This window comes from Anopheles coluzzii, chromosome 2, assembly GCF_943734685.1.
Source record: "Anopheles coluzzii chromosome 2, AcolN3, whole genome shotgun sequence".
Lineage (NCBI taxonomy): Eukaryota > Metazoa > Arthropoda > Insecta > Diptera > Culicidae > Anopheles > Anopheles coluzzii.
Genome location: NC_064670.1, coordinates 118,710,160 through 118,725,310, shown reverse-complemented (window position 1 = coordinate 118,725,310; position 15,151 = coordinate 118,710,160). Strand labels below are relative to the sequence as shown.

General features: G+C 41.6%; 2 protein-coding genes and 1 long non-coding RNA gene across 3 annotated transcripts in view; all 3 read left to right on the top strand.

Moving 5' to 3' along the window:
- LOC120961455 (uncharacterized) overlaps positions 1-5,374 on the top strand; it is a 31,679-nt gene extending 26,305 nt beyond the window's left edge. Inside the window, exons 40-41 of the mRNA XM_049611204.1 lie at positions 35-149; positions 5,264-5,374. Of these exons, the coding sequence (XP_049467161.1) occupies positions 35-149; positions 5,264-5,349 (201 nt within the window). The 3' untranslated portion in view covers positions 5,350-5,374. The remainder of the gene's footprint in view (positions 1-34; positions 150-5,263) is intronic.
- A 1,441-nt stretch (positions 5,375-6,815) lies between these two features.
- Positions 6,816-7,585, top strand: LOC125906913 (uncharacterized). The gene is made up of 3 exons (XR_007452248.1): positions 6,816-7,206; positions 7,275-7,406; positions 7,471-7,585. It is a non-coding gene; the product is annotated as an uncharacterized LOC125906913 (long non-coding RNA).
- A 31-nt stretch (positions 7,586-7,616) lies between these two features.
- LOC120951185 (nose resistant to fluoxetine protein 6-like) lies at positions 7,617-15,128 on the top strand. The gene is made up of 5 exons (XM_049611203.1): positions 7,617-7,664; positions 7,747-7,919; positions 7,990-8,158; positions 8,226-8,321; positions 15,027-15,128. The coding sequence occupies exons 1-5, from the start codon at positions 7,617-7,619 to the stop codon at positions 15,126-15,128; spliced, it is 588 nt and encodes a 195-aa protein (XP_049467160.1).
- The last annotated feature ends 23 nt before the right edge of the window (positions 15,129-15,151 follow it).

Below are 15,151 nucleotides of genomic sequence, written 5' to 3'. Positions count from 1 at the left end.
TTGATACTTACTATCGATCACTTTGCATTTACAGCTTTCTCTGGTGTTTGGAGCAACGGTTATGTCCTGCCTGATGGCATTGGTGCTTTGTCTGCTCATTGAGCTCCCCACTACTGCGCTGCAGAATCATCTCTTTGGAAGCTTTAAAGGTAAGAGGAAGATATTGTTTATTTATTGCCACTATATGTGCATTATTTATTACGTTTCCCATAGAGCAAAAGTCGAACCCCGTGGATCCAGAAACTGTCACCAATGGTAACATCAACCCAGGCTTTGAGGGGAAGAAAAGTGAACTATAAGCGACATGAGTGCATTTTGTAGGTCCAAAACCCAAAATAATTAAATAAATCGTTCAATTAGCAACATTCAATTAAATGATGAACTTTGTTTTTATTTCCCTGTTTTGGATTCAAAATAAAGCATTCTTATTGTGAATCATCAATAATCCTTTCTTTGCATTGTTATTTTCGAAATAAAAACAACACCATCATCAGAGATTTTTAGAGATCGTTCATATGAAAAGAATGAATATTAAGACATCATTGTCTCTTAATTTGCTAATCGAAGACGATTAACAAATGCTGCTTGAGATTTAAGATCAACAGGCGCTACGCGTTACGCGAGTTGAATTGATCCTTATTTTTGAGAAACCTGCTACCTTTTAAATCTGTCCGGATTATTTATTTATTTATTTATTTTATAATTTTATTGTTTTATTATTTTAAATTGTCCGCCAAAGTGGCTTAACAAAATATGTTCTTAATGCTAGTTTACGCGAGGACATAAGGTTGACGGGTACAGATTACATGGACTGGAATGAGGAAAAATCACGAAGATGTGAACGGAAACGGGACACTGGGACATTGAAGTCAAATAAGTGATAGAAGTTATTGAAAGCCGATAGAGCGTTTCTACATACACCGAGAATGCAGCTGAGAAAATAACTGACAGCATGCTTTGACAGCGACTGACAGCATTTTCGGTGAGAGAATTCTCCTCGGCATGCAAAGAACGATGGAGCTGAGAAAAAATTGAATTGGCAGTTTATAGCGATCGATCAATTATAGTTTGCATTTTTGCCGTCTAATAATCGTAGAAATATTATTAAAAAGTAAAAGAAACTTTTTTGATTTCATTTTAGCGATTAAAATGGATTTTTTCAACATCATTTTAAAAGTCTCATCTCGGCGCTTTTCAGAGCTTCTACACACACCAGCGTGAGAAACCGGTTGTCAATTCTCTCACAGCCATCTCTCAGCTGCAGTCTCGGTGTATGTAGAAACGCTCATAGAGCTCGGAGAAAAGGATCGTTCGAACCGTAGCGGGTCTGGCGGGATGGATAGGGGAGGTCTGTCACGAAGGCGACGAGAGGGCGCATAGAGAGGAATGGCGGATAAGAGGCATGGGACGTCAAGTTCATTTAACAGGAGAGCTGAACTTGCACGGATGTGGGAATGTCTTTCTTCGATGGGGAGTAACCCAAGAAAGCGACAGCGGATAGGATATGAAGGAAGGGATTGATGAGAAACGGGAAGGAAGCGTCGAACAGTTTGGAGATTACCACAGTCAAAAGACAAGGACACAGGGAGGAAAATCTTGAAGTTGTCGGCGTACAGCAGACAGCCATCGGGAGGGAGTACGGAGGTCCAATCATTCACAAATAAAAGGAAAAGAAGGGTGCTGAGAACGCTTCCTTGAGGTAGGCCAGAGAGGCCCGTGAAAGAATCTGACAAGCAGGACGAAACTCTAACTCTATACGTTAGAGCTAGACTCTCTAACTCTATTATGTTAGTTTAGTTTCGGTTATACGGTTTGTTGCGACGGGAAAGTTGAAGGCACCCTTAGTGGTAACTCAGGAGATGAGCGCCTGGGAAGGCAAGTGTGATCGGGTTTAAATAGTGATCGTCAGGAGACTCAGGACACTATCGAATAGACGGTCAAGCAAGTAGGACACGAATGTTGCAGTACAGTGCCTGGATAGCTGTAGTGATAAAACGCGTGTGTTTATTCATCATATTACGAACCACACGAAGACGTAACACCGCACTGAGTTGGATAGCGAGCTTAGTTTAAACCAGATTGTGTTGTGCTGTGAGGTTGAGTTAAGATCGGGAAAATGGGGAACCTTCTTTGGCTTTTCGGTTTGCTCTGTGGCTCGCTCGTGTTGCTGATCAATGGAGAATTTATAGAGAGTGAGTCTTAGAGTGAGATGCAATCTTATTAAGTCGTGTTTGGTGATTTCGTGATGAAACAGAGCATTCTGTCTTTGTATGAATTGTGTTTCGAGAAGTTATAGTTTAGTGAAAACATCATTCAAACATTTGAGAGAATATTCTAGCATTTATATTTAATTTTCAAGTACGTCCTCATAGGCTGGTAATGTTTTGTTATTTTGTCCAAACAAAAGACTGCGCAAAGTTAACCTCCTCACGAAGATTAACCTTGAACTGAATAAAAGTACCACGACAGTAAGGCAACATGTTTTGTCTCCTTTCACTTTCGATATTACTCCATTTCCATTGCTTTCACTTACAACATCGATTGCTCTCGATTGTGACCATCTGTTAGTGTGTCAATCATGCTGATAAACTAAAATTAAACTTCAATTTCACATTCTACACAGAATCACAGTATCACCGTATGCCGAAACTCTGGCAGATGGATGATTACGACGAATGTCTCGAGTCACCCGGTCTGGACGAACCTCCGGGCGTGTACTGTGGTTTGTCCGTCGTTCTGAAGCCCAATAATCGGTCTGAGCTTTGGAAGCTGATTGAGGTATTGTCGTACTCTTGAAGCACTTTTTTTCAATCCAAGCCAATGCTATCTTATTGCTTTCCTTTCAGGAGTTTTCCAGCGACTATAAGCGCCACTACAACCATCAAGTGCTCAAATGGGGTGTTTGCATCAAAAGGTGTCAAAAGGCGATTGAAAAGCTCTCACCAGCGGAAAGAAATGTATTAACGGTGGAGCCATTCCCGATTGATGTTCGGGTATGATGAAGGTGTTGCGATGGATTGGAATAGAAATGATAGGATTGGATGTAATTTCCTCTTTACGCTATGTTTTCTGCAGTACAAATTCAATGATGGCATACTGGAAAACATTCCTACGTACCGAGAGGCCTATCACGATGTTCTGGAAATTTGCGTCAACAAGGAGCTTAACGATACGTACGGTTTGGTCGCTCATACCGAGATACTTTCGTGTGACAAATCCACCGATGAGGTTGTTATAGGTAAGATAGCGTTTTAAAACCTCTTAAAAATTATGTTATTATAATATACCGTATTATTAAAATTACAGATGCACTCGATATGTCCTTCCTCATCGTTCTATGCGCGCTTGTATGCTTTGTGACGCTTTCCTCGTGGTACGATAGCTCGATCAACTATAAACGAACCTCCGACCACTACCGACAACCGTTGGACAGCAAACGTATGCTATTTCCACAAAGTAAATTCTTATTTTTAAACTGATAATTCAATCTGCTTTTCCAAAGGTAAAATGGTTTGGGTATCCTTCTCTATTCAACGCAACTGGTACCGACTAACGTCGCGATCGAAGGACGAACTAAACCAAAAACTGCGCTTCTTCCAGGCGTTCCGATTTATCACATTATGGTTTGTAATAGTTGGCCATGTCTCCATGCTGCTTTCTTTCACACCGACCACCGATTCAGAAAAGCTTGAAAAAGTAAGTATTTAAAAAAATAGAATAAAAAAATTAAAAAATTAAACCTTTTAGCACTCTTGCCACGCTTTTGCGCCTTTGTTTATGCAAGATAATGCACAACGTAGGCAGCATGATACTCACCAACGGTGTGCAGTTCACACAATCGTTTCTTGCGATGAGTGGCACACTGTTATCGATACAGTTTTGTAGCTTTGCCGAGAAGCGAAAGGGAAAAGTGAGCTTCCTTTACATTCCATTGGCGATCCTTTATCGTTACGTCAGGTAAGACGTTTTACGTTTTATTATTTTCAATGTATTATTATAGTTTTGTTCATAACATAATTTAATTTACAGATTAACTCCGGTGTATGCGTTCGTGATACTGCTGCATGCCACGTGGCTGCTGAAGCTGCAAACTGGCCCACTGTGGCGCTGGGGCGCCGAAACCGAACAAACATCATGCCGCCGGAACTGGTGGACGAACCTACTGTACATCAACAACTACGTACATGCTGATGAGCCAGTAAGCTCGTGTCTGGAGAAAAGCTCGTTTTGTGCCTACTTGAAAATTCCTTCCTCCTTCTCTAGTGTGTCCAGCAAGGTTGGTACCTTGGTGCCGAGTTTCAAATATTCATCATAGCACTGATCGTGCTGGTTACGATCGTAAGGATCCCCCGTGCAAAGGTCCCTATACTTGGATTGGTGCTACTTGCAGGCTACGTCATTCCCGCGCTGTTCATCTACTACCAAAAGCTTGAGGGAACGTACATTATCACTTTAGAGTAAGATGATCGTGTAATGCACTAGGATGTGAAACTAACCACTCAAATTATCTGTCCTCTTTTTTCTTATCGCAGAGCGCAACGGTATATCTTTTGGTACGACAAGTTCTACCTGCACGCATACATCCCGACTCACATCAACTTCGGTAACTACATCCAGGGCGTGCTGACGGGCGTTATCTACAACGAGCTGCAGAAACGGTCGATCAATCTGGCCCAAAGTAAAGCATTTAGCATCGTGTGGCATCTTACCTTCGTGATCGTATTCCTCTCGATGTTGCCGTCCTACATGTTCTACGTGAATGACTTCCCCACGCCATCGGTCTGGATGGCTGCGTACTTTGTCGTGTCGAAGAATCTGTACGGCATCGGTGCAGTGATCGTGATTCTTGGCTGCATTTACGGTGTGAACGGTGTGGTGAAGCGTATACTTAACTATCCATTCTTTGAACCACTGGGAAGATTGACGTACGGTGCGTACCTGGTGCATTTCTCCGTGATGCGCCTCATGTTTTTCAGTGTACGGGCACCGGTTCACTACAGTGACTTACTGGCGGTAATGCAGACGGGCAGGCGGGCGAATGAGGTCATGTTGATAGTTACTGTCGATCACTTTGCACTTACAGCTTTCTCTGGTGTTTGGCGCAACGGTTATGTCCCTCCTGATGGCATTGGTGCTTTGTCTGCTCATTGAGCTCCCCACTACTGCGCTGCAGAATCATATCTTTGGAAGCTTTAAAGGTAGCTGGAATTCATATGTTTATTTAAGGTCACTGATTGTGCATTGTTTATTGTGTCTCCCATAGATCAAAAGTCGAACCCCGTGGATCCAGAAACTGCCACCAATGGTAACATCAACCCAGGCTTTGAGGGGAAGAAAAGTGAACTATAAGCAACATGCGTGCATTTTGTAGGTCCAAAACCCAAAATAATTAAATAAATCGTCCAATAAGCAACATTCAATTAAATGATGAACTTTGCTTTTATTTCCTTCTTTTGGATTCAAAATAAAGCATTCTTTTTGGAAATCATCAATAATCATTTCTTTGCATTGTTATTTTCGAAATAAAAACAACACCATCATCAGAGATTTTTAGAGATCATTCATATAAAAAGAATAAATATTAAGACATCATTGTCTCTCAATTTGCTAATCGAAGACGATTAACAAATACTGCTTGAGATTTGAGATCAACAGACGCTACGTGTAACGCTACCATAACCTAGAAAGTTGATCCTTATTTTTGAGAAACCTGCGACCTTTTAAATCTGTCCGGATTATGTTAGTTTAGTTTCGGTTATACGGTTTGTTGCGACGGGAAAGTTGAAGGCACCCTTAGTGGTAACTCAGGAGATGAGCGCCTGGGAAGGCAAGTGTGATCGGGTTTAAATAGTGATCGTCAGGAGACTCAGGACACTATCGAATAAACGGTCAAGCAAGTAGGACACGAATGTTGCAGTACAGTGCCTGGATAGCTGTAGTGATAAAACGCGTGTGTTTATTCATCATATTACGAACCACACGAAGACGTAACACCGTTGAAAGTGTCGCACTGAGTTGGATAACGAGCTTACTTTAAACCAGATTGTGTTGTGCTGTGAGGTTGAGTTAAGATCGGGAAAATGGGGAATCTTCTTTGGCTTTTCGGTTTACTCTGTGGCTCGCTCGTAGTGCTGATCAATGGAGAATTTATAGAAAGTAAGTTTTAGAGTGAGATGCAATCTTATTAAGTCGTGTTTGGTGATTTAGTGATGAAACAGAGCATTCTGACTTTGTATGAATTGTGTTTCGAGAAGTTATAGTTTAGTGAAAACATCATTCAAACATTTGAGAGAATATTCTAGCATTTATATTTAATTTTCAAGTACGTCCTCATAGGCTGGTAATGTTTTGTTATTTTGTCCAAACAAAAGACTGCGCAAAGTTAACCTCCTCACGAAGATTAACCTTGAACTGAATAAAAGCACCACGACAGTAAAGCAACATGTTTTTTGCTCCTTTCACTTTCGATATTACTCCATTTCCATTACTTTCACTTACAACATCGATTGCTCTCCATTGTGACCATCTGTTAGTGTGTCAATCATGCTGATAAACTAAAATTAAACTTCAATTTCACATTCTACACAGAATCACAGTATCACCGTATGCCGAAACTCTGGCAGATGGATGATTACAACGAATGTCTCGAGTCACCCGGTCCTGGAGAACCGCCGGGCGTATACTGTGGTTTGTCCGTCGTTCTGAGGCCCAATAATCGGTCTGAGCTTTGGAAGCTGATTGAGGTATTGTTGTGCTCTTGAAGATCATTTTTTTTACAATCCAAGCCAATGCTATATTTTTGCTTTCCTTTCAGGAGTTTTCCAGTGACTATAAGCGCCACTACAACCATCAAGTGCTCAAATGGGGTGTTTGCATCAAAAGGTGTCAAAAAGCAATAGAAAAGCTCTCACCAGCGGAAAGAAATGCACTAACGGTGGAGCCATTCCCGATTGATGTTCGGGTATGATGAAGGTGTTGCGGTGGATTGGAATAGAAATGATAGGATAGAATGTAATTTCTTCTTTGCGCTATGTTTTCTGTAGTACAAACTCGATGATGGCATACTGGAAGACATTTCTACGTACCGGGAAGCCTATCAAGATGTCCTGGAAATTTGCGTCAACAAGAAGCTTAACGATACGTACGGTTTGGTCGCTCATACCGAGATACTTTCGTGTGACAAATCCACCGATGAGGTTGTTATAGGTAAAATAGCGTTTTAAAACCTCTTAAAAATTATGTTATTATAATAAACCGTATTATTAAAATTACAGATGCACTCGATATGTCCTTCCTCATCGTTCTATGTGCGCTTGTATGCTTTGTGACGCTTTCCTCCTGGTACGATAGCTCGATCAACTATAAACGAACCTCCGACCACTACCGACATCCGTTGGACAGCAAACGTATGCTATTTCCACAAAACATATTCTTATTTTTAAACTGATAATTCAATCTACTTTTCCAAAGGTAAAATGGTTTGGGTGTCCTTCTCTATTCAACGCAACTGGTACCGGCTAACGTCGCGATCGAGGGACGAACTAAACCAAAAGCTGCGCTTCTTCCAGGCGTTCCGATTTATCACAATAACGTTGATAATTTTTGGTCATTTCACTATGCTGCTTTCTGTTTCACCGACCACTGATACGGAGAAGCTCGAGAGAGTAAGTCTAAAAATAAAATAAAATTGAAAAAAAAAAAAACTTACATCCTCTTACGACGCTATTGCACATTCATTTATGCCAGATAATGCACAACGTAGGCAGCATGATACTCACCAACGGTGGACAGATCACACAAACGTTTCTTGGCATGAGTGGCGTACTGTTGGCTATAAAATTTTGCAGCTTTGTCGAGAAGCGAAAGGGAAAAGTGAGCTTCCTTTCCGTTCCATATGAGATCCTCTATCGTTACGTAAGGTGAGAATATTTTTTTATTAAATAACGTATATTTTTAATAATGTAGTTCATAATATAATTTAACATATAGATTAACACCGGTGTATGCGTTCGTGATATTGCTGCATGCCACGTGGCTGCTGAAGCTGCAAACTGGCCCTCTGTGGAGCTGGATTGCCAAAACGGAGCAAACATTCTGCCGCCGGAACTGGTGGACGAACCTACTGTACATCAACAACTACGTACATGCTGATGAGCCAGTAAGATTATCGTACAAAAGCAAATACTCGTTTCGTTCCCTCTCTAAAAGTTCATCTATATTTTCAGTGTGTCCAGCAGGCATGGTACCTTGGTGCCGAGTTTCAAATATTCATCATCGCACTGATCGTGCTGGTTACGATCGTAAAGATCCCCCGTGCAAAGGTCCTTATACTGGGATTGATGCTACTTGCAGGCTACGTCATTCCCGCGCTCTTCATCTACTACCAAAAGCTTGAGGGAACGTACCTTGTCACCTTAGAGTAAGATGATCTTGTAATGCGCTAGTTGGTGAAACTAACCACTCAAACTATCTGTCAACTCATTCCACAACGCAGAGCTCAACGTTATCTTCTTTGGTACGACAAGTACTACCTGCACGCATACATCCCGACGCACATCAACTTCGGGAACTACATCCAGGGCGTCCTGACGGGTCTTGTCTACTGCGAGCTGCAGAAACGATCGTTTAATCTGGCCCAAAGTAAAGTATTTAGCATCGTGTGGCATCTTACCATCGTGATCCTACCTCTCTCCTGGCTGCCGTCCTACATGTTCTACGAGAATGACTTCCCCACGCCATCGGTGTGGATGGCTGCGTATTTTATCATGTCAAAGAATCTGTACGGCTTCGGTATGGGAATCATCATTCTGGGCTGCATTTACGGTGTGAACGGTGTGGTGAAGCGTATGCTTAACTATCCGTTCTTTGAACCGCTCGGAAAATTGACGTACGGTGCATTTTTGGTGCATCCGTTCGTGATGCGCTTCATGTTTGCCAGTGTACGGGCACCGGTTCACTACAGTGACTTACTGACGGTAAAGTAGACAAGCAGGCGGGCGAGGAAGGTCAGTTTGATAGTTACTGTCGATCACTTTGCACTTACAGCTTTCTCTGGTGTTTGGCGCAACGGTTATGTCCCTCCTGATGGCATTGGTGCTTTGTCTGCTCATTGAGCTCCCCAGTACTGCGCTGCAGAATCATATCTTTGGAAGCTTTAAAGGTAGCTGGAATTTATATGTTTATTTAAGGTCACTGATTGTGCATTGTTGATTGCGTTTCTTATAGAGCTAAAGTCGAGCCCGGTGGATCCAGAAACTGTCACCAATGGTACCAATCAATCGCTACTAAACACAGGCCATGAGGGGAAAAAGGGGTAAACTGTAAGCGGCATGAGTACTTTTGGTAGGTCTCATATTTATATAAAATAATGAAATCGTTCAATTACCGAATTTAATTAAAATGATACGTCATTATGTTTTTTCTTGGCTATTTTGGACACAAATAAATCATAATAAGAGTGAATCATCAATAAACCGTTCTCTTTGCATTTATAAAACCGAAATAAACATGCATGATATTATAGGGACAAGATAGGGGGCGGTCCCGTGGTACAGTCGTCAACTCGAACAACTCAATAACATGTGGCCTGTCATGGGTTCAAGCCCAGAATGGATCGTCCCTCCGTAGCAAGGATTGAGTATCCGGCTACGTGGTAATGAAAATAGAATGTTTTCAAAACGGTACTGCTGCTCTCTCATGATGAAGAATCTTGCATAATCTCTCTTAGAGTAGTTCTGGGGCATTGCGTAGGGTCGGTATCGTTGAATCCGTTTCGAAAATTTCTTTGGCTTTCTGTAGTCAGTTGCTTCATGGGACTGGGTGATTGGCCCCGCGCTCACGTGACCGTTTTGTTTAGCGTCGGGTTGCCACCCCCCCCCCCCCCCCCCCCCCGACGTTCAGGCATCCAGTTACCCGGGAAACCCACCCCACCCACCATCCGCTCAAGGGGTTGGATCAAGCCCGTGTACCCAAGCTTGGATATGTGGTGGCACACGTTACCACTCTGCACGACGAGGACGTGTCGGAATAGGAGTTGGATGGGAGAGCCTGTATTATCCCTCGAGGGGCTTCGGATCCCATCCCATTGCATTGCATAATCAACTAAACGGTAATTAGATATGTTATCTAAGGCCATCACGCAACCGTAACTCAACATACTACAGATTCTCCGTGTTCGCGGCGTGTAAAACCAAACATTCAAAATTTGATTGAAATTTAACCAAAAGTAGAATATGTAACATTGTTTTAATGTATTCAATAAATTATTGAAAAGAGATATATTTTTTAAGTTTTCATTTCTATTGATACAACTTGTATCGATAATTATGTTTTATGAATTATTATAGTTGTTATATGCAATTCTTGAAAATAGTTTCACAACTATTCAATATTTGTGTTATTTTTATCAATCATGTGAACATACTAAATATTCAGAAATAATTGTCTATCAAATTCCCCATCGAGGAAGATTACAAAATGCCTTTAGTAGAACTGCTACTCGGGTTTGAGATAAACAGGCGTTATGAATAACACTACCGTAGCGTTAAGGGCTGATCCTTACTGTTGCCAACGATTGTACAGTTATACAATGTTATGACGGGTCGAAGGCACCCTTAGTGGTAACTCCTGAGATGAGCGCCTGGGAACGCGAGTGTGATCGGCTTTAAAGAGTGATCGTCAGGAGACTCAGGACACTATCGAATAGGCGGTCAAGCGAGTAGGACACGAATGTAGCAGTACAGTGCCCGGATAGTTGTTGTGATAAAACGCGTGTGTTTATTCATCATATTACGAACCACACGAAGACGTAACACCGTTGAAAGTGTCGCACTGAGTTGGATAACGAGCTTAATTTAAACCAGATTGTGTTGTGCTGTGAGGTTGAAATAAGATCGGGAAAATGGGGAATCTTCTTTGGCTTTTCGGTTTGCTCTGTGGCTCGCTCGTAGTGCTGATCAATGGAGAATTTATAGAAAGTAAGTTTTAGAGTGAGATGCAATCTTATTAAGTCGTGTTTGGTGATTCCGTGATGAAGCAAAGCTCTCTGACTTTGTATGAATTGTGTTTCGAGAAGTTATAGTTTAGTGAAAACATCATTCAAACATTTGAGAGAATATTCTAGCATTTATATTTAATTTTCAAGTACGTCCTCATAGGCTGGTAATGTTTTGTTATTTTGTCCAAACAAAAGTCTGAGCAAAGATAGCCTCCTCACGAAGATTAACCTTGAACTGAATAAAAGTACCACGACAGTAAAGCAACATGTTTTTTGCTCCTTTCACTTTCGATATTACTCCATTTCCATTACTTTCACTTACAACATCGATTGCTCTCCATTGTGACCATCTGTTAGTGTGTCAATCCAGCTGATAAACTAAAATTAAACTTCAATTTCACATTCTACACAGAATCACAGTATCACCGTATGCCGAAACTCTGGCAGATGGATGATTACGACGAATGTCTCGAGTCACCCGGTCCTGGAGAACCGCCGGGCGTATACTGTGGTTTGTCCGTCGTTCTGAGGCCCAATAATCGGTCTGAGCTTTGGAGGCTGATTGAGGTATTGCCGTACTCTTGAAGATCTTTTTTTTTTTTTCAATCCAAGCCAATGCTATCCTTTTGCTTGCCTTTCAGGAGTTTTCCAGCGACTATAAGCGCCACTATAACCATCAAGTGCTCAAATGGGGTGTTTGCATCAAAAGGTGTCAAAAAGCGATTGAAAAGCTATCACCAGCGGAAAGAAGTGCACTAACGGTGGAGCCATTCCCGATTGATGTTCGGGTATGATGAAGATGTTGAGGTTAAAATGATACGTTTGGATGTAATTTCTCTTTATGTTATGTTTTCTGCAGTACAAATTCAATGATGGCATACTGGAAAACATTCTTACATACCGAGAGGCCTATCAGCATGTCCTGGAAATTTGCATCAACAAGGAGCTTAACGATACGTACGGTTTGGTCGCTCATACCGAGATACTTTCGTGTGACAAATCCACCGGTGAGGTTGTTATAGGTAAGATATCGTTTAAAAAAGCTCTTAAAAAGCACTTTATTTTCAACAACTTAATCAATCAAATTACAGATGCACTCGATATGTGCTTCCTCATCGTTCTATGCGCGCTCGTATGCCTTGTGACGCTTTCCTCCTGGTACGATAGCTCGATCAACTACAAACGAACCTCCGACCACTACAGATATCCGTTGGACAACAAACGTAAGCTATTTCCTGTAAGCTCTTTTTTCTTTTTAAACTGATAAGACACTCTTTCTTCAAAGGCAAAATGGTTTGGGTGTCCTTCTCTATTCAACGCAACTGGTACCGGCTAACGTCGCGATCGCGCGACGAACTAAACCAAAAGCTTCGCTTCTTCCAGCCGTTTCGATTTCTCACCATGTCGCTGGTAATTTTTGGTCATGCCTCCCTGCTTCTTTCCGTCACACCGACCACCGATACGGAGAAGCTCGAAAGGGTAAGTTAAGAAAGTGGAGTGAAACCCCTCATAACGAGTAGCCCCTTTTTCGCATAACGAGCAAATCTAGAAGCTCAATAATATTTGTGTTCCTGATACACTTTTTTATGCCGATGTGAAATCGAAATCGCGATTGGCTAACGTTAAGCGTTTCTTTATTTTTGTTTATTGCGTAGACAGATGAGAATTCTGATACTAAAAATCGTTTTATTGGAGTTTTTGTGATAAGGTGAAGTGTCGTATAATTTTATGTTGTACATGTGTGTGGTATATTGACGAGTGTTGTAGATTTTGTTCTAATAATACTATCGTAATCTTTGAAAATTTCATTCGTGCAGAAGAACATTTAGTTAGCTTTTCTGGTGTGTGTTGATTGTGAATTGTGATGATAAAACATATGGATAACGTCAAATAGGTCAAATCAGCTGAGCAACAATCTGTTCTTAGACACAAACCGTTAAAAGATTGTTTAACATTGTGATAATTCGGCGATGAAAGTGGTGAATTAAATTTGTTTTCTTTCATTTGTGTAAGCATCATTCAGATGAAAATGTGACCTTACAAGCAAACCACGTGTACAAAACAGTATAAATTGGCAATTGCGGGAAATATTTACGAAAGCCTTAAATAATTACTCACTTTTTAAAGAAAATAGATCAATAGTAATGGCAAAAAAACCCTGTAATGAGTATGTTGAAGATTTTTTTCATTTGTTAGATGCATATACGTTCTTTATACCAGCACATTTGCGATAATGTAACCAATTATCGACATTTCGTACAAGTTATACGAAAAAGCGCCTCCCGCATAATGAGTGAGACACTGGAACGGATTAAACTCGTTATTCGAGGTTTCACTGTATTTTAATATAAAAAAAAAGTATATACAGGGGTTTCGAGGATTATATAGACGTGTTCAGCGAGTTGTAGGCTGGTATTATTGAATCCGTTCGTAGCGGGAACGTACGGCGCTCACATGAAATTCTAGGGATGGCAACACATTTCTTGAGCCCGCTCTTACAACGCCGCGATGAATAACTGTAGCAACCATCTAGTACGTTAGGAAAATGAGTGTCGGGACGTATTATTGAATCCGTCCGCCGCTACGAACGGATTCAATAATACCAGCCGTAGATTCGTTCAGGCATATAATAGACTCTTTCAGCGAGATATAGAATTGTTCGGAAGTAGGCGTTGACATGTTCAGCGATTCTGTAGAACTGTCATTTGTTTTGTTTACACACTGTGCCGCAGGGTTCAATTTTTCACTCTTAAAAGTCCTAAAAGTAGCTAATAATCATTCTCCAAGCTGCTTAATACATAAATTAGTCGAAAAAAGCATATTTTTTCGAAAACCGTTTGTTTACCTTCTGATGAGAATGATCCATCTTGCAGTCCAAGGAGTACGAAAGTGACAGCTCTACAGTATAACCGAACATGTCTACACCTACCTCCGAACAATTCTATGGCTGGTATTATTGAATCCGTTCGTAGCGGCGGCGTACGTCCCGACACTCATTTTCCTAACGTACTAGATGGTTGCTACAGTTATTCACCGCGGCGTTGTAGGGCCGGGCTGATGAGATGTGTTGCCATCCCTAGAATTTCATGTGAGCGCCGTACGTTCCCGCTACGAACGGATTCAATAATACCAGCCTATATCTCGCTGAAAGAGTCTATTATATGCCTGAACGAATCTACGGCTGGTATTATTGAATCCGTTCGTAGCGGGAACGTACGGCGCTCACATGGAATTCTTAGGATGGCAACACATTTCTTGAGCCCGCTCCTACAACGCCGCGGTGAATAACTGTAGCAACCATCTAGTACGTTAGGAAAATGAGTGTCGGGACGTACGCCGCCGCTACGAACGGATTCAATAATACCAGCCTACAACTCGCGAACATGTCTATATAATCCTCGAAAACCCTGTAATACAATACTCTCTTGCAACGCTTTTGCGCCTTTGTTTATGCAAGATAATGCATAACGTGGGCAGCATGATACTCACCAACGGTGCGCAGTTCACACAAACGTTTCTCGGCATAAGTGGCGCACTGTTGGCGATACAGTTTTGCAGTTTTGCCGAGAAGCGGAAGGGAAAGGTCAGCTTCCTTTACGTTCCATTCGCGATCCTCTATCGTTACGTCAGGTAAGGAGACGTTTTATTATTAAAGATATATTATTATAGTTTTGTTCATATTATCCAAAACCTTTCAGATTAACTCCGGTGTATGCGTTCGTGATATTGCTACATGCCACGTGGCTGTTGAAGCTGCAAACTGGCCCTCTGTGGCGCTGGGGCGCCGAAACGGAGCAAACATTCTGTCGCCGGAACTGGTGGACGAACCTACTGTACATCAACAACTACGTACATGCTGATGAGCCAGTAAGGTTATCGTACAAAAACAAATACTCGTTTCGTTCCCTCTCTAAAAGTTCATCTATATTTTCAGTGTGTCCAGCAGGCATGGTACCTAGGTGCCGAGTTTCAAATATTCATCATTGCACTTATTGTGCTGGTTATGATCGTAAAGTTCCCCCGTGCAAAGGTCCCCATACTGGGATTGGTGCTACTTGCAGGCTACGTCATTCCCGCGCTCTTCATCTACTACCAAAAGCTAGAGGGAACGTACATTATCACCTTAGAGTAAGATGATCTTGTAAAGCACTAGGA

What these genes read in the sequence shown, in the direction of transcription:
- LOC120951185 (XM_049611203.1), top strand. Translation starts at nt 7,617, where the DNA reads ATGCTGCTTTCTGTTTCACCGACCACTGATACGGAGAAGCTCGAGAGA. An exon ending in ATCCTCTATCGTTACGTAAG is followed by an intron (nt 7,920 to 7,989) that starts GTGAGAATATTT and finishes TTTAACATATAG; the next exon opens with ATTAACACCGGTGTATGCGT. An exon ending in ACGTACATGCTGATGAGCCA is followed by an intron (nt 8,159 to 8,225) that starts GTAAGATTATCG and finishes CTATATTTTCAG; the next exon opens with TGTGTCCAGCAGGCATGGTA.